General features: G+C 56.9%; 2 protein-coding genes across 2 annotated transcripts; both read right to left on the bottom strand.

Annotated features, from left to right (window-relative positions):
- Positions 1-4722: 4722 nt before the first annotated feature.
- Positions 4723-7325, bottom strand: RCCD1 (RCC1 domain containing 1). The gene is made up of 8 exons (XM_049783931.1): positions 7086-7325; positions 6605-7007; positions 6392-6513; positions 5579-5671; positions 5343-5492; positions 5170-5199; positions 4874-5083; positions 4723-4748 (listed from the first exon to the last, which is right to left on the bottom strand). Exons 1-8 carry the CDS (start codon positions 7243-7245, stop codon positions 4723-4725), a joined length of 1194 nt encoding a protein of 397 aa, XP_049639888.1. The 5' UTR covers positions 7246-7325.
- A 1918-nt stretch (positions 7326-9243) lies between these two features.
- UNC45A (unc-45 myosin chaperone A) lies at positions 9244-17371 on the bottom strand. The gene is made up of 20 exons (XM_049783288.1): positions 17345-17371; positions 17109-17270; positions 16989-17025; positions 16604-16779; positions 14887-14979; positions 14569-14736; positions 14234-14402; positions 13601-13771; positions 13352-13523; positions 12859-13159; positions 12410-12504; positions 12156-12297; positions 11654-11794; positions 11438-11565; positions 11300-11366; positions 11031-11144; positions 10826-10941; positions 10191-10308; positions 9906-10061; positions 9244-9798 (listed from the first exon to the last, which is right to left on the bottom strand). The coding sequence occupies exons 1-20, from the start codon at positions 17348-17350 to the stop codon at positions 9541-9543; spliced, it is 2790 nt and encodes a 929-aa protein (XP_049639245.1). The 5' UTR covers positions 17351-17371; the 3' UTR covers positions 9244-9540.
- Between the last annotated feature and the right edge of the window lie 1072 nt (positions 17372-18443).

Genomic DNA, 18443 nt, shown 5'->3' with positions numbered 1-18443 from the left:
TTTTTTGGGCCACACCTGGCGATGCTCAGGGGTTACTCCTGGCTGTCTGCTCAGAAATAGCTCCTGGCAGGCACGGGGGACCATATGGGACACCGGGATTCGAACCAACCACCTTTGGTCCTGGATCAGCTGCTTGCAAGGCAAACCTTCTGTGCTATCTCTCCGGGCCCGTATTCCAGCTTTTTGCTATGAAAGAGTTGTGGAAGTGGACTGAGCACACGCCACAGGGAATTGGTGGATTCGTTGTGTCATCAGTGAAGCATTTTTCCCTTTTAATAACAGGAAATTAATAAAATTGAGTCAGGTTAGTCATATTCAGGAGAAGTGGAAGCCTTCACAAACGTCTAGAATAAAAAAATCTCAGTTTGTCCCTGAGACCCAAGGTCTTGGTGGGAAAAGAAAGACCACCCCCCTAGGGTGGAGAACAGGGAGGGCAAGGGACCAATTCAGAGGTGCTTCTAGCGAACAGTTGTCCCGAATAGGATGAAAACAGACAGCTCCAAAGGTCGGACTATTTTCTAATTAGCAATTGGACAGTGCAGAGTGGTAACGGTCATGATACAAGGTGGTCTCTTATCTCACTGAACCCTCCGTATTGCCTAAAACCTGAACCCTTCATATTGCCTAAAACCGGGGCAGTCCTGGGCTGTATCCCTGAGCGAGACACCTTTCCACCAGGCAAAACAATGAACAACTCATCTACAGGAGGACAAATCTGTGACTGAACAGATGCTCAGAGCTAGGCCCTGGGGGTGGGAGACCAGGAGTGGTGCAAGGGCGGTAGAGAACATCCCGGGGCAGGGCACCTGAATATCCTACTTGGCAGAGCAAGAACATGCGGGAAAACCTCAGATGCACTGTGGGTGACACATTAGAGCAGACACGGCATCCAACTAGCAAGGGCAAATGGCAGTGCAGCAGGACTGGGTTCAATTCCTCATACCTCAGATGGTGTTCTGAGCCCACCGGGAGTGATTCTGGAGTGCAGAGCCAGCAATGCCAATGTGAACCCCAAGAGGCAGACGTGGGATCACCTCCAACTTGCTAGCAAGGGCAGCATTACCCCAATATCAGAATCAGGAGCAGGTGTAGGTTCGGTTCACTAATGAAAAAATGCAAACCAATCTGAATGAGCCCTTAGATCAAGTGGGGTTGTCACTGGGATGAAAAGTGTCTATGTGGGGCCGGAGAGATAGCATGGAGGTAAGGCGTTTGCCTTGCATGCAGAAGGATGGCGGATCGAAGAATCCCAGCATCCCATATGGTCCCTGAGCCTGCCAGGAGCGATTTCTTTTCTTTTTTTTTTTTGTTTTTGGGTCACACCCGGCAGTGCTCCGGGGTTATTCCTGGCTCCAAGCTCAGAAATTGCTGCCAGGAGCGATTTCTGACAGTAGAGCTAGGAGTAACACCTGAGCACTGCTGGGCGTGACCCAAAGACCAAAAAAAAAAAAGTGTGTCTGCACCAGCCAATCAAGGTCCTATGTGGCACATCAGGAAAAAGCCAGGTCGTTCAGTACACAGGTGTAAGTATCCCACTGAGCACTACAAGCAGCAGGTCTGGAGGGTGTTAGTCTTGTCCCAAGTGGCTGAGGATGGACACGCTCAGCAAATAAAACTTAAGTCTGGAATCCTTAGTCTTATGCCAGGCATGGTGTACGGCTAAAGTGTTGTCTATTTTAGCAAATAAGCAAAACACAATGTCAAAGTAGTAAGAATATAGTTACGGAAGCGAGGTTATCTTAGCTGCCAATAATCCGAAAAAGTCCTATCTTCCATCTTTTTTTGGGGGGGGGCCACACCCAGCAGTGCTCAGGGGGTCCTTTTGGCTCTTGGGTCAGAAATCACTCCTGGGCCCGGAGAGATAGCACAGCGGCGTTTGCCTTGCAAGCAGCTGATCCAGGACCAAAGGTGGTTGGTTCCAAACTCCCGTGTCCCATATGGTCCCCCGTGCTTGCCAGGAGCTATTTCTGAGCAGACAGCCAGGAGTAACCCCTGAGCATCACCGGGTGTGGCCCAAAAACCAAAAAAAAAAAAAAAAAATCACTCCTGAGGTGCCAGAGTGATAGCACAGTAATAGGACGTTTGCCTTGCATGTGGCTGACCCAGGATGGACCTGGATTCGATCCCTGTCATCCCATATGGTCCCCCAAGCCAAGAGTGATTTCTGAGTGCACGGTCAAGAGTAACCCCTGAGTGTCACTATGTGTGACCCAAAAGCCAAGAAACAAAACAAGGCTTGGGAACCATATGGTGTAGAATAATATATTATTGAGCCCTGGATGGTGATGGATGATGGTGAGATGGATAGAGGGGCCTTTCTCTGCTGCCCCAGGCCACATACCTATAACCCCTCCTTCCAGCTGGTGTCTTAGGAAAGTGGTGAGGAAATGATCTACAGACAGGTTAGAGGAGACATCAGCTTTATTCAAGACCCTAGCCGCCTGGGCTAACCTTTTAAGCACACTCCATAAGTAGTCCTGCATTCAAGCCTGTCTCTTCTCCCTCCAACCTGCTTCCATCATCTCCCCAAGAATCCTCTCTTCATCCCCTTTACACCCCTCAGGCAATTCTTTTGTTACCTTTATTTATTTATTTATTTATTTTGGTTTTTGGGCCACACCCGTTTGACACTCAGGGGTTACTCCTGGCTATGTGCTCAGAAATCGCCCCTGGCTTGGGGGGACCTTATAGGACTCCAGGGGATCGAACCGCTGTCCATTCCTTGGCTAGCGCTTGTAAGGCAGACACCTTACCTCTAGCGCCACCTTCCCGGCCCCCTTTTGTTACCTTTAAAGACCCATCCCAGAAACTGGTAGGCCTTACCATCAGGTAAGGGTAGGCAGGAAGATGGGGGTGGGGTGACATCATGGGAGGCTGGAATTCAAACCACTGTCCATCCTGGATCAGCAGCTTGCAAGGCAAACGGCCTACTGCTGTGCTTTATCTCTCCAGCCCTATCTTCGGTCTTAACAAGGATTATTTCAGGGGCTGGAGTGGTGGTGCAGCAGTAGTTCGCTTGCCTTGCATGCGGCTGACCTAGGACAGATCATGGTTTGATCCCCTGGTTTCCCATATGGTCCCTTAAGCCAGGAGTGATTTCTGAGCGCATAGCCTGGAGTAGCTCCTGATAGTCACCGGATGTGGCTCACACACACACACCCCAAAAAAGAAAAACATACAAAAAAAACAAGGATTTTTTCAGAGTGTATAGCTTTTCTGTCACTGGCCTCACCCAGTAGTTAGTTTCAAGTGTTCCCTCCCCAGGAAGTGCCCATTGCTAGGCACAAACACAGGACAGCAAAAGTCACCTATGGAGCCTATTACAAGAAACAACAAAACTCCACAAAGAACTTACAAAGTTCTCCCTGAAACTACACCACATAGTTGTTTTAAGAAGGAGGACCCCATCTCTGGACCTGACTTGTATTATTAATTATAGGGGCCAGAGAGATAGCATGGAGGTAAGGCGTTTGCTTTGCATACAGGTCAGTTCGAATCCCGGCATCCCATATGCTCCCCTGAGCCTGCTAGGAGCGATTTTTGAGCATAGAGCCAGGAGTAAGCCCTGAGCGTGCCTGGTGTGACCAAAAACAAACAAAAAAAATTAATTACAGAGTCCTAGTGGTGGATGATGGTGAGGCCTTTCTCGGCTCAGCCCAGCGCCTGCAGCCCCTTCAGCCAGCAGGTCTGTAGGTGTAGAGTGACAGCAAAGAAATGATCCACAGGCAGTCAATTGAAGTTTCAGCTTTATTACAAGGCCCTAATCGCCATGTGCTTTTTTCACCTGGCCTCTAAGCTAAGCAGCCTCTTTCCTGCAGCTCTGCATCCATCCAGTGTCAGATATCTCTCCTTGCTGCGTCTCCTTCTCTCCTCCCCCCCAAGCAACCCCTAAATTTCCAACCACAGACCCCTCCCAGATGGGTCTCACCATCCAGGTGAGATCAGCATACGGCATGGGGGGAGGGCAACCCTGACTAATGAAGGAAATTCCTCTAATTTTACAAGGTGGCTCCTGTCTCGGGGCCAGACTAGTTAAGGAATCAGTCCCTGCAATAAAACAAGCAAATGGTGACAGGAGTTAATCTCTGCAAACAAAGCCGATATTAGATATTCGAGGTGAGTGGGCAGGTTTACTTAAGACTAGCTGAGTGGGGAGTGGGGGTCTCCAAAAGAAAGAGACGTGGCCAACCTGGGTTTGATGCCCGGCGTCCTAGAGGTCTCTCGAGCCTGCTTGGAGCAATTCTGAGTGCAGAGCCAGGAGTAATCCCTGAGAATTGCCAGATGGTCCGTCCCCCCCCCCCCCCACCGCCCAAAACAAAACAAAACAAAATAAAAAATGGTGCTGAGGAAAGGGAACAGAAAGGAGATGCCAAAAGAAACTGCAATGGGCTGCAGACCCCCCAGGAAGGTTTGGGCCATGCATACACACACACCCACGGCATTGTGAGAGCACCGTAGAGGGAGTACCTTCAACTCTGGTGAGCACACCCTCCCCACAAACACCAAGGCAGGCCCAAGTGTGTCCCTGGTTACTTCTTGATAGCACAAGGGCTGCATGGCCAAACTTGGCCAGCTGATCTTCGGAGTCCAGGTCCATCCCGGTTCAGCAGAGCCGAGTGGCCCCAGAGAAGAACCAGAGGAACCAAACACAAGGGAACAGGAGAGGCCAGCCAGAAACTACTGCTGTAAAAAAGGCTCAGAGCTGGGCTAAGAGTCTCAGGCCTACGCCAGAGCAGCTGAGCAGAGCCCTGGTGTGGGGAAGGGTGGGAGACGGCCTCTCCAAAGCCCTCAGCATCAGGGTTTGTTCAGGACAGGATCTGAATTCAGGAGACCAGATCCCGTGATCTCGCCATGTCCCAGAGAGAGGCATGACCTGGGCGCGAAGCTGCCAGACTCAGTCCTTGGCGATTCCTGACTCCTCTGGCTTCCGGGGCTGTGCTCAGCTGCTCCTCGATGCAGACAAACGTGCTCCAGGGCCCACAACTCACGTTCCGCACACGCAGGTGCTGATCCGCAAAGTACTGCACGCAGCGGGGCTGGTCGGAGCTGGCGGTGTCACCATGGCCGAGTTGCCCATACTTGCCTGGGGAAGGCCCTGGTGCGGGTCAGCGGGTCGCTGGGTCAGCAGGGCCGCGCCCCATCAGGCCACACCAGTACAGAGACACTTACCCCAGCCCCAGGAAAACAGCTCCCCGGTTCCTGCAAGCAAAGAGTGTGATGAGGTGGCAGGGCTAGCTACCTGCTGTCCCTTCTGCTGCCCCCTGGTTGAGGTGTGTCCCCAGGAAAAGGCCAATGCCAGTGAGGACGTAGGATCCTCCCCCTACCCCAGTCACCCCACTCACGTGTCACCACTGCCGTGTGCCGGGACCCACAGCTGGCTGCAACAGCATCTGCGCCACAGAGCAGGTCCAGCAGGGCTGGGAAGGGCTGCACGGAGATGTAGGGGGTCCCAGCACCCTCAGTCCTATCCTCAGCAGTGGCTTCACCATCCAGTCCAGGGCCTGCAGGGGGACAAGAAAGGCATAAAGTGGTCCTAGGGAGTCAGTCAGGGATCCCAAGTGCTGAGTGCTTCTCTGAGGCAGGGCCTCACCTGACATCTTCCTCAGGCTCCACGCGGGCAGGCCCAGCTGGCCGGTCTCATTCCAGCCCCAGGCATACAGGTCTCCAGACTCTGTAAGTGGGGGCTCAGGCTGAGGGGGGCTGTCCTGTCCCTCATATCAGTACTGCACAGGTACTGATATAGTACTGAGCAATGGGGCAGTGGGGAAGGGGCAGAGAGAGCTGAGGACCCCCCTGGGCAGGAACTAATCATTGGGCACAAAGGGTAGGGCGGGCGCTTGCTTTGTACATGGCTAACCCAAGTTCAATCCCCAGCACCCTATGGGGTCTCCTAAGCCCCACCAGGAGTTATCCCTGAGACTGACTGAACCAGGAGTGAGTGAGATCTAAATGAACACTGCTAGTTGTGGCCCCAATAAACCCAATCAAACCAAACCAGCTGGTGCCTGAGCTAGCCAGGCTCGAGCTCCATCGCCTGGGAGCAGCTGAGCCTGCAGTGTCTGCACCCCGAGGCCTCACCGCCTCTGCAGCCCACAGGCATCACGCACCACGGCCACTCCTCGAGTCCTGTCCACTCTCGGCTGTTGCAGTGGACAGGAATATTTGAGAAGAACCGCCAGCAGCGCTGAGCCACAGTGGGGTGCGGGTGCGCAGTGGGTGGTCACTCTGGGAGGGGCCGACCTCAAGAGTCCTGGACCAGACAAGGAGGCTCCGTGCATGGGAGGGCACAGACTGGGCGCCCAGGGACTGGAAGAGAAGAGGCCTGGGGCGGCAGGTCAGGGCTGCTCACTCGCCTGGCCTGCACGGGGAAGGGACAGGGTCGTTCTCTCACCGCTCACACACACTGAGTGCCAGCCTCCGGCGGCCACAGTGGCCATGCGCAGGCCCTGCAGCGCTTCCAGCAGCCGGGGCTCCGATGTGGGCTCCAGCGTCCCATGGCCAAGCTGTCCATGCCTGGCAAAAGGGGTGAATACTGGGGTCTCCCTTGTTGGGGTCACATCCACCGGCTAACCCTGCATGCTCGGCCTGGCCTCGCTCCACGCACCTGCCGGAGCCCCAGGAGAACACCTGGCCCGCCTCGTCCAGTAGCAGAACATGCTCTGTGCCCAGCTCCACTCGGCGTGCCCGCAGCTCAGGGCCCAGCGACAGGTAGTGGGGTGGCTGCGGGCTCACGTAGGCTCGGGCACCGGGCAGCAGGGGCAGCAGTCCAGGGTGACCGTCACCATCGCCTCCGGGGTCCAGCTCGCTGTCACCTTCGCTGTCCAGGAGCCGGGTCCAGAGGGGCTCCCCACGCAGCGCCTTTGCAGGCATCCAGGCCTGCAGCTCAGTGCGCGGCCCCGGGCCTGACCGTGATCGCAGGAGCACCAGCAGCTCCTCTGAGGCCCACACGTCCCTGCAGCCGCTCGCCACGCCGTCCACTGAGCCAGACAGCTGCACCTGGCCGCTACCTGCGGGGACAGCAGAGCTATAGCAAGGGAGGCCGGGCAGGTAGGACACGCAGAGCAGGGCTAGGTTGGGGTGCTCACGGGTCAGCACGGCAGTGTAGCTCCAGCCGGCGCTCACACGGCAAACTTCGGCGTCTGGCAGCCGCTCGGGGCGCAGAACCTGGTGTCCATGGCCGGAGCCAGGCAGCTGCCCAAAGCCACAGAAGCCGAAGACGAACCAGACCTCCTGGCTTGTCCCCATTATGCTTAGTGGCCCGTGGAACGGAGCAGGGTCAAGTCTGCAGTCAGAGACTCTCGCGGCCCCGCTGACCGTCACGTCACTGACCTTCTCCTGGGGTTGCAGCTGCCCGATCTAGAAAACGGAAAATACCAGCGCCTGCCTCCCCCACCCTACGTGCAGACAGATCTGGGCGATCTGGGCCTCCAGGTTCCGAGAAAGGAGCCGAGCACGACGTGGCCTTGACACGGGGACCCTGGTGTAGGGTGGCCCTGCTGGATGGACCCAGGAGGGCCTTCCCTGCCTTGGGCCTCCCCGAGTTTGACCCTTTGACTGTGTATTGGGTCTGGTCCGACCCACACAGCGAGTGGGATTCACTTCTGAAGGCCGGTGTGTAAATGACCGTAGGAGCTTCTTTCTCTCTATTCTAATTTAATTTTACAATAGACACGATTGCAGGGCTGGAGAGATAGCACAGCAGTAGGGTGTCTGTCTTGCAAGCGAACCCAGGATCAATGGTGGTTCAAATCCCGACATCCCATATGGTCCCTCGTGCCTGCCTGGAGTGATTTCTGAGAACGGAGCCAGGAGTAACCCCTGAGCGCTGCCGAGTGTGACCGAAAAAGAACTAACCCAAAACAACGATTGCAACTGGGACTCATCCAGTCATCTTTTACCATCCCTTGTTCTATGTGAAAGACAGGACAGGGGCAGCCGTGGCCCAATGAAGTTGCTGGGCTGGACCAGAACTTCTGAGTCACTTCCTCGCACCCACTCCCAATTGGGTCACAGGTCTTTCCTGCAACCCAAGCTTTTTCGTTTGTGTTTGTTGGGCTACACCCAGTGACACTCGGGTTACTCCTAGCTATGTGCTCAGAAATCGCTCCTGGCTTGGGGGACCATGTGGGAGACTGGGGGGATGGAACCACGGTCTGTCCTAGGTTAGCGCATACAAGGCAAACGCCCTACCGCTTGCGCCACGGCTCTGGTCCCCAAAGCTTTCTTGTCTTGGTTCGACTTGGTTGGGATGCAGGGATCGAACCCGGCTGGCAGCGTGCAAGTGCTGTGGCCCCAGCCCCAAACTTCTTGATCAGTCTGGGGGCTCCGGGCCTGCACTCACTGGACACAAGATCCGCCTTCTGGTTCTTTGTCGTTGATTTCTGGGGGGCCACACCCGTCAGCACTCAGGGGTTACGCCTGGCTCTGTGCTCAGAAATCGCTCCTGGCAGGCTCGGGGGACCCTATGGGATGCCGGGATTCGAACCACCGTCCTTCTGCATGCCAGGCAAACGCCTTACCTCCGTGCTATCTCTCGGGCCCCAAGATCCGCCTTGCGACCTGGATGCAACGACCACACGGAGCAAGATGCTGCGACCAGCCCAGCCTTGGACCACACGGAAAAATATTCAAAACGCCGCACCCCGGCCGAGACGCTCATTGGCTGCCGCGTCCTCCCAACAACCAATCACCGGCGAGAGAAAGCGGTGACGTCACCTGGGAGGCTGGTTCATTGGTTCCTTCTACCCAATCGCGCCCAAGCTCGTCTGAACATGCGCGGCCGGGCGAGGGCGGCTCCGTAAGAGCAAGACCGGCTGGAGCCGCAGGGTTGAAATGATAGCGCACTACTGCGCACGCGCGAGTGAAGCCGAACCGGATGTAGCGCGCTCGCTCCTCGCCCTCCCATTGGCTCACGACCTGTCACTCATCTATGTTCAGCCAATGAGCACTGAGTAGGCGGGACGCAAGCTGTCATGTAGGGTGTCAGGTTACCAGGTTCTACCATATACTCTAGGGCAGGTACCTTGGTGTCTCTACAACAGACCTGCTTATTATCCAAAGGCTCCACTAGGTCTGGATTAATTGCAAAGGGGATTTTCTTTTGGGTATGCACCAGAGATGCTCACCCTGGTATCCACCTGCCCTGTGTAGGGCTTCCCAGCTCTTTCTAGCTTTGCCATTCACTATTCGATCATGCTCAGCCTCCTCCCTCTCCAGAGCCCTTCCCCAGGTACTGGACAGTAATGTGATACCCACACTTTTATTATTGTTGTTGTCATTATTACTGTTATTATTATTACAGGGGAAAAGGGGCCGCTGACGCAGGCTCAGTGACGCTGCCAGATGTGCCCTGTGAATGGTGAAGCTGCCAGATGTGCCCTGTTAGGGCTGGGGCCTTGGTCCAGATGCACAGGCTTGGTCCTGTCCCCAGCTGTGTGTCCCCAGTTGTGCGGGCTGTGACTGAGCGTGGCACAGCAGGGTAGCTGAAGTGGGTCGAATGTTCTCAGTGCTCAGCAGAGGGAGGTAAACAAAGTGCACAACTCACTCTCCACCCTCGTTGGGTTTGATCAGCCCATACTCCACTGCCTTCCCGAGGCAGGCGACAGCCACCCTGGCAACAGGACCCTCCTTGGCCTTGGCCAGCACCGACAAGATTTCCAGAACCTCACTCTCCATCAGGCTGCCTGCCAGCTCCTTGGAGGCCTCTGCCATGTTCAGCACCACCACAGCACCCCGGTGCTGCAACTCCTGGTTGGGGCTCAGCAGAAGGGCCTGCAGGATCTCAAGCCAGTGTGTGGTCTGCAAGGGGAGGGTGGGGGGTGGGAGGTGCAGGTGGTGTGAATACAGGCCAGAATCCAGAAACAGGATGGGGGAAATTCCTCCACCCCCAGGTAGTCCCCACTGACCACTTCAGGGATGCGTTTGCAGAGCGATGGCCGCATGGAGGTGAGCATGGCCAGGCCTCCGGCTGCCGCCTTCCGAAGCAGTTCATCATCCTCACCGCTGTATAGGACTAGCAGCTTGAGCCGGTCATTACCCGTGGCCTCAAAAAGGTCCTGGACCTGAGCACAGAGAAGGACACAGCCTGTCAGGGAAAGCCCAGCCCCCAGCACCGGCTCTCCCAGCCCCCCGAATTTCTTTGCTCCTGGCCTCGGTGGCAGCTGGGTTAGGGAGCTGGACCCCACACCCACCTCTTTGCTCATGGCCATATTGCTCATGCACTCAGTGGCTGCGCGGCGGATCATCTCGTGTTCCTCAAACATATAGCCCTCGATCATGGGCATCGCCTTCTCCTTCAGAATCTTCTGCCTTCGGGGCCGACATCAGCAGCCTTTCATTAAGGACCCCACCCTCCCTGTACTCCCAAACAATCTAAATGAAGGAACCCCCTGGCGCAGGCAGGTGGCCAGAGCACACACACACACACTGCAGGAGTTGGAGGGTCGAATTACCTGGTTGAAGGTAGTGTTGGATCCTTGCTAGCCCAGGAGAAACTGACGCTAGTAGTGCCAGGATTGGCGATGGCTAAAGGCACCTGGGCAGAGCTGCCTCAACTTCCCAACCCCTGCCCACCGGTCTACTCGGACAGTGGGAAACTGAGGTTATCATGCCCAGCTGTGACCACAGCACGCCTTTTTTTTTTTTTTTTTTTTTGGTCACATCTGCCAGCACTCAGAGATTACTCCTGGCTCTATGCTCAGAAATCGCTCCTGGCAGCCTCGGGGGCCATATGGGATTCTGGGAGGGCACTTTCATGCCCTTCTGCATGCAAGGCAAACGCCCTATCTCCATGCTATCTCTCCTGCCCCCTGCCTCTCACTCTTACCGTAGTCGTTCGCTAATGCCCGCCAGGTTGGTCAGTGCCAAAAGCGCCTCGAAGTTCTGCAGACCTGAGCAGTTGAGGTGTAGCAGGGACACTAGGGGCCGAACCACCTCGTAGATCTGTAAACGCCCTTATAGCTGGTCAGGGATGCACCCCACTTGCACCCCCTTCCCGAAGCCACTTCTGGCCCATCTGCAGCACCACGTACCCGCTCCCCAGGGAAGGTCATCTCGGGGTTAGAGGTAATGGTCAGCTTGGCCAGGGCCTGGGCCGCCTTGGTCTGCCCCACATCGGTGCCCTCCAGAGCCAGCGGAAGTAGAGCCTGCAGGATGAGCGGGGCACCTGGGCATCAGGCTTGAGGGGATGTTACCTGCTCAGACTTCATTTCCTCTCCACATGTTTGGACACCCTCAGGACCACCCAAACTCTTGAGGAATCTTTCAGAAGGGCCCGTGGGGGGGCATCTAGGCAGCTCACCTTGCCCCCGCCCTGAGCTACCACGATGCCGCGGTCCTCCACATCCTCCACCAGAGCCAGGAAGACCCTGTAGATAAGGGGTTCAGTGCCGGGGGCTCGCCACCAGGACCCGCTCCCTGGCCCACTGTGCCAGCCCACCTGGAGAGCAGCTCTCGGGAGGCGTTGGTAAGGACAGGGCTGTCGGTTTTCACCATGCAAGTCAGCGCCGACACCACACCGGCTGCCAGCAGCTTCTTCACACGGGCTCGCACGAAGTTTGGTTTGTCCTGCAGAAGGCAGGACTGAGTTGGGGGAGCCGAGAGGACTGGTGCAGAGGGGTAGGCACGGGGAGCTGTAGCTGTGTGGGCAGCTCACCTTGGGGTGCTGCTCGGGCACGTGCTGCTTGGCGTACTTGGCCAGCTCCACCATCTTGGGGTCGGGCTCCTCATAGTCATAGCTGTTGGTGCAGTTCACCAGTGCCGAGGCCGCAGCGAAGAGCACTGACCGCTCATCTGACTGGGAGGGAAGATCCGGGATGGGCATCACCCCCCTGCTGGAATTCAGACCACCACCCTCACCCATTCTGTCTCAGGTAAGACCCTGTGTGGTGCTGAGGATCAAAGCAGGGCAAGTGCCCTCCCACCTATACTCTTTGTCTTTGGCCCTGAGCTCACATCTCTTCGTTTTGGTTTTGGGGTCACAGCCAGCAAAGCTCAGGGCTCACTCCTGACAGTGCTCAGGGAACCCTATTGGGTTCCAGGGATGAATCTGGTTGGCTGCCTGCAAGGCCACCGTCCTTGTTGTGCTCTTACTGGCCTGGCATGAAGCAGAGTCCCGAGGTGGAGGCTGAGACAGCACTGGGGGTCCCCAGCGCTACCTTGCTGAGTTGGAACAGGGCCTTCAAGGCTGCCTCATCCTCCACGAACTCCTCCTTTACGTCAGCATCAAAGGTGAGGTAGGCCAGGCCCTCCACAGCCCAGCGTCGTGTGCTTGAGTCTATGCCCTCACTACACAGCCACCTGCAGATGTGGGGCCAGGGCGGGTCAGAGAGCTGTGCCACGATGGTGGGGCAGGATGGGGGACAGCCCCTCCAGAGGCGGGACCCAGTGCCATGGGCTCAGCAACACTCACTTCCGACACTGCTTGGCCAGCTTGAGGGTGGAGCCTTCTGCAAATTGCTTCATGCTGAAGTCGGTTCCCCCTGCAGAGCCGAGCTTGCACAGGCCCTGAGGAACCAAGAGGTTTCATGGTCACCACCTGGAGGCTACTGGTCCAAGACCCAGGCCCCGAGAGGCCTGCTGACCTGTTTTGGGGAGGCTGAAAAACACTTTGCGGGGGCTAGATATAGTTCAAGGAGATAGGGTGCTTGTCTGGCATGCCTAGGTGCCAACCCCACAACCCATTGGGTCCCTCTAGCCCCTCCGGGAGGGAGGGCGACATGAGACCCTGGCTAAGGTAAAACCTTAGACCATTTACTGTGAGCAGTGATACGCTCAGAGGGCAGTGCTCACATGTAACTCTAAACAGGCTCAGGGTGGGTCATGCATCCATCTGCCCACCTACCCATCTGCAGGGCTTACCACTAGTGCCCGGATGCGGATACTGTCCTTCTCGCTGCGCTTGTACAGGTCCTTGAGCAGCGACACGCCATTGGCTGTGATGAACGAGGCGCGCTTGGCCTTGCCGGCTGCGTGGATCAGCGCCTCCACGGCCACCAGCTGCTCCCGCTCCTGCTCTGAGGCACAGAGCGCTATCACGCTCTCCATGACCCCGCTCAGCTCCAGGGCCCGGTTGCCAGCATCGCATGGGCCCTGCAGGAGGCAGGACACCGTCTGGATGGCCCGGAGTTTCCCGGCCAGCCCGTGGCCCTCAAACCAGCTCCTATGGAGACGGGGTAGCATTCGGTCACATTCAGGGCCAAGCTGGCAAGAAAAAACACCCACGCCAGCCCTGCTCCTGTAATGGGTGGCTGGAAGAAGTGGCAACCCACGGGGCATCATTCTGGACTCCCTACGACCTGGCCCAGCACTGTACCCCGAAACCAGCTTGGCCTAGTGGCCAAGTGTTCCACACCTGATATAATTCTCACAGAGACGGTGGAAATTCTCCCTTTCGGCGTCACACTTGAGGTCGTCGAAAAGCTTGCTGAGGAGGATGGAGGCGCTCATGCGGCTGTCGGCCGTGACTGTGAGCTCCCCGGGGGGGTCCTGCAGTGAGCCCCCCACCTCCAGTATCTTCCTCAGGCCTAGAAAGGCAGAGCTGCATTAGACGTGGGGCTGAGGTCTGGGGCCCGTTCTCCCATCACCCACTAGACCCTCCTACCTTGGTCAATGACCCAGAGGGTCAGATTGTTGTTGGGGTCCTTCGGGGACGGCCGGGGTACCACCTTGATGAGCAGTGTCAGGGCATTGTCGCGGCCCTGCCCGGAGACCCCCGGCTCAGTCAGGAGCTCTAGCAGGTTGCTGAGAAGCACCTTCAGCTCCCGGGCGGGGTCTGGGGGCGGGAAGGTAGGTGGTGACAGCTCCATGAGGGGGAGGGTTTTGCTGCCTGACAGCGACCCCAATGCATTTGCCTGGTCTGGGGATCTATGAGACTGTCACCGGTCACCCCAACTTTGCCTCCTGCGGCCCCCCATGTAAATTGATATTGAGACCCCTGACTCAGACCTTAAGGGGGTGTCCAGACTCCTGACCAGTTTCCATTTAACAAGCGACCTTTGCCCATCCAGATATGCAGGTAAGTACAGTTCAGGATATGCAGTCGAGCAGCACCCCACATCCCAGGTAAGACACAAAGTAGGTTCCAGCTTCTAAGCACCACAAACAAGCCCAAGAGGAACAGCTGGGTATTGCCAGGTGTGGCACCCCTCCAAAAAAATAAAACCACAGAAAAACCCATATCAAAACATAGTTTGGTCAAAGAGACCTGTAGCCGGTGTTCATAAGCTGCACTCACCCACAATCACGGCACCCTCTTTGCCCCGAAAGCCCTTCTTGACACCGGCCTTGAGGGCATCAAAGATGACCTGCAGCAGGTGGCAGGTGGCTAGTGATACGGCCGAATTATCCACGCCCAGGATGGAGACCAGGCGCCGTGTGCCCAGTACGCTCAGAGTGGCCACCGTCTGTGAGGGAAGGCAGTGGGATCCATGTCAGAGTGTGGCCTAGTCAGTGAGTGACTCCCCCAAAGTAAGTCCTGCCCCATCTCCTCGGGAAGGCCATGAAGGATCAACTCATCCTGAAGGCCAGAGGACATATGGGAGGACAGCTAGGCAGGCTAAGGCCTCTTACCCTGGACTGGTGCTCCGAGCAGATGCCCACTAGTGTGCGCAGAGCCGCCAACATGAGGTCGGACTCCCCAGTATCCAGCAGGCGTTGTAGGAGTTGCACCCCATTGCTCCGGAAGATCCGCTCGGCCCCTGCATCCTCTCGGGCCAAAACCACCAGGTTCTGAGATGCCTGTATAGGGTGAAGCATGGTATAGCACCTTGACCTCTCCCTCTGCGAGGGGTAAGGAAACTTGTCCTGAGGGGTCAGAGGTCAGAGGACGGGGTGCCCCCTGCTCCAAGTCCCAGACCCAACTGCGGTGAGTGCTGGGCTCACAGGTACCTTCTGTTTCTTCTCAGTGCCTTTCTCCTGAGGGTCTAGAAGGATCTGGAACATCTGCTCCACTTTGGCATCAGTTGAGGACATGTAGCGCACCTGGGAGGGATGAACCCCGCTGTCCGTCTTACCCTGGTCCCGCCCAGGGCCCTGCTTAGGCGCTCACATCATCCCAGGCAGGAAGAGACTCGCAGGGCCTCTTCTCCCAAACTTCCCTTCCGGCTGCTTCCCGCTTGGGGCGGTGCCTGTCAAGGTGGGGCATGGAGCATGTAGTTCCTGGCACTGGGTTTAGCACTTATATTGCGGCCTTTGCCAACTGTCTCCTTAGCTCCTGAATTCTCCTTTCCTAGGCTTGTTTTATTTATTTTTGGGGGCGGGGCCCACACCTGGAGTTACTCAGGGGTTATTTCTGGCTCTGAGCTTAGAAATCACTCCTGGCAGGCTCAGAAGATCCTATGGGATTGAACTCAGGCTAGTCCTGTGCAAGGAACGAGCCCTCCTCACTATAGTATGGCTCCAGCCCCTCTCCATGGGGAGGCTTCACCTTGACCCCACACTGGTTGGTTCAAGACAGTTTACAACCTAATCTTTATATGCTCTTAACAACCACTGATGCTGCGTCTCCTTAAAAACTAATGAGGGGGTGAAGCCCAGTCTCCTCTGAACACTTCTAGCATCCAGTCTCTCCCCTAGGACACGAGATTAGCATTTTTTTTTTTGTTTGTTTTTGGGTCACACCCGGCAACGCTCAGGGGTTACTCCTGACTCTACACTCAGAAATCGCTCCTAGGGGCCGGGCGGTGGCGCTGGAGGTAAGGTGCCTGCCTTGCCTGCGCTAGCCTAGGACGGACCGCGGTTCGATCCCCCGGCATCCCATATGGTCCCCCAAGCCAGGAGCAACTTCTGAGCACATAGCCAGGAGTAACCCCTGAGTGTCACCGGGTGTGGCCCAAAAACCAAAAAAAAAAAAAAAAAAAAAAAAAAAGAAATCGCTCCTGGCAGACTCAGGGGACCATATGGGATGCTGAGATTCGAACCATAGACCTTCTGCATGCAAGGCAAACGCCTTACCTCCACGGTATCTCTCTGGCCCCAAGAGATTAGCATTTGATATGCACCTTTCAAACACTCAGACCTAAGGGGGTCTCCAGACTCCTGACCATTTCCATTTAACAAGCGACCTTTGCCCATCCAGACATGCAGGTAAGTACAGTCAGGATGTGCAGTCGAGCAGCACCCCACATCCCAGGTAAAACACAAAGTAGGTTCCAGCTTCTAAGCACCACAAACAAGCCCAAGAGGAACAGCTGGGTATTGTCAGGTGTGGCACTCCCCAAAAATAAAACCACAGAAAAACCCATATCAAAACACAGTTTGGGGGGCCGGGCGGTGGCGCAAGAGGTAAGGTGCCTGCCTTACCTGCGCTAGCCTTGGACAGGACCGCGGTTCGATCCCCCGGCGTCCCATATGGTCCCCCAAGCCAGGAGCGACTTCTGAGCACATAGCCAGGAGTAACCCCTGAGCGTCACCGGGTGTGGCCCAAAAACAAAAAAAAAAAAAAAAAACACAGTTTGGTTAAAGAGACTTTGGCCGGTGTTCATAAGTTGCTATTTCCAGGTCGTGGATCTGTGGAGCATCCTCAGGGCCATCGGAATCCATGTCCGACCCCCACCAATGCCCAGTCCCCCCTACAGACCTCACAGCCTCGCCCCAGGCCCCCTACCTTCTCCTGAATCTGGCCCCCAATGTTCCTCAGGGCCTCCTGGAAAACTCGGCTCTTGGGCTCCAAGCTCAGACATCTCTGCAGGTCCAGGACGGCCTGATCCAGGCGGCCCAGCTTCTCCAGGGCCTGGCTCCGGCGGTACAACGCCTTGACATCCCCACCGTCCCTTTCAATGGCTGGGCACAAACAGGACATCTGTCAGCAGCACCCCAGGGAGAGAGCCCCGTCTCCAAGCAGAAGAGGGGGAAAGATCGGCAGCACCAAAGGCGAGGGTAGCTGCAGAGAAGAAAAGGCCCGAGACGTGGGCAAGCTGGAGAAGGCAGGTGGAGGTGTGTCCGGGTGAACCCTGCCTTGCATGCACCGGGGGGACCCTCTTGCCCTTTACCTTTGGACGCCTCCGACTCGGCCTTGTCATAGTCCTCCTGCCCGGGAGAAAAAAGTGGGGAGCATTGAACCACGAGCCCCGGGATCCCGTTGCACCCGTGTCCGGCGCTGGCACACTCACCAGCTTGAGGTGGCAGGCGGCCCGGTTGCGATGCAGCACCGCCTGCTCCTGGGGCGTGGGGTGCAGCTCCAGGGCGCGGGTGTAGACGGCCAGGGCGCCCTCGTAGTCGCCGCCTTTGAAGAGTTCATTGCCTTCCTGGCGCAGCTCCTCCACGGCGCTGGCCTGCGGGGCCGGAAAGGTCAATGCCCGGCCCGGGAAGCAACCGGGGGTACCAGGGAGCCCGGAGAGCTGCTCACCGTCATTGCAAAGCTGAAATCCCCGGGCCCGCGCAGGCGCAGTCTCTGCGTTCGTATTTCCAGGCTCGGGTCTTTGCTCGACGTCGCCCCGCCTTCTTCTTACGTCATAGGGGCGTAGTCTGTCAGCGCGCAGGCTCAGTCGTGTTGGTACTGTCGGGTTCTCGACGGCGCCACGCCCTTTTTACGTCATGGGGGCGTGGTCTCGTGGCGGGAGTGCGCAGGCGGCGCAGTCTCCGCTTGGGTACTTCCGGGCTCGGGGGAAAAGCTTTGCTCGATGTCGCCCCGCCCTCTTTACGTAAAGGGGGCGTGGCGTGGGTGGTGGGCCCGAGCGCGCAGGTGCAGTCTCGGGTGTGCTTCCGGGCTCTTAGGCGTGTCTTCGCTCGAGTCGCCACGCCTTCGTTGCGTCATAGGGGCGTTGGCCTGGGTGAGCCCGAGTGCGCAGGCGCTGACGCCTCTGCGCGCTTAGTTCTATTCCTCCGGGACCTGCAGGGGCCGTGCGGTGGAAGAGGACCTCGAAGGCTGCGCGGGACACCGGGGAGTGGGGTTCCGGGGCGCTGGGCTCGGGCGGCCAAGGCCCCGACCGCGGCAGAAGTGCACAAGGTCCGCGGTCATCAACGCCGCAAGCAGCAGGCTGTAGAAGCCCAGCGCCAGGAGCGGGCCAGGGCCCCTGCGGGAGGGAAATTTTTCAGAGCCCGGTGCAGTGGGGTTTGCAGTAGAAATTCGGGGACCCAAAGGTACCCCAATGCACCCCCCGTGGAGAGATCCGGGATTTAAAAAATAAACGCCAGTTAGGGAGGACGTTTGCCGTGCCCAGGTTTGATCCCCTGCATCTCCTAGGATCCCCCCTTCCAGCCTGCCAAGAGTGTGATTCTTGAGTGCAGAGCCAGATGTCACCCCTGAACAACCCTGAGTGTGGCCCAGAAACAAAAACTAAAAACAAAAGCACAAAGCTATCAGCTAGTGATCTGGAAGAAGCCGAAAACAAGGTTTCCAAGAAAAAGAAGCCGAAATTCTCCCTCAAGGAGGAGCCACTCAGGAGCTCTGAAAAATCTGGTTGCAGCAGTAAGAGCAGTGGCAGAGCCAAGCAAAAGAAAAAAAA

This window comes from Suncus etruscus, chromosome 11, assembly GCF_024139225.1.
Source record: "Suncus etruscus isolate mSunEtr1 chromosome 11, mSunEtr1.pri.cur, whole genome shotgun sequence".
In the NCBI taxonomy this organism is placed as follows: Eukaryota; Metazoa; Chordata; class Mammalia; order Eulipotyphla; family Soricidae; genus Suncus; species Suncus etruscus.
The sequence above is the reverse complement of the archived record's forward strand: the minus strand, read 5'-3'. Positions and strand labels throughout refer to the sequence as shown.

Coding starts and splice junctions, on each gene's coding strand:
- RCCD1 (XM_049783931.1), bottom strand. CDS start 7,245: ATGGGGACAAGCCAGGAGGTCTGGTTCGTCTTCGGCTTCTGTGGCTTT. Junction 7,008..7,085: donor CTACACTGCCGTGCTGACCC/GTGAGCACCCCA, acceptor CTGTCCCCGCAG/GTAGCGGCCAGGTGCAGCTG. Junction 5,200..5,342: donor GCACACGGCAGTGGTGACAC/GTGAGTGGGGTG, acceptor CTTTGCTTGCAG/GAACCGGGGAGCTGTTTTCC.
- UNC45A (XM_049783288.1), bottom strand. Junction 14,737..14,886: donor GCACTGAGAAGAAACAGAAG/GTACCTGTGAGC, acceptor CACCCTATACAG/GCATCTCAGAACCTGGTGGT. Junction 13,524..13,600: donor CCTCTGGGTCATTGACCAAG/GTAGGAGGGTCT, acceptor CTGCCTTTCTAG/GCCTGAGGAAGATACTGGAG.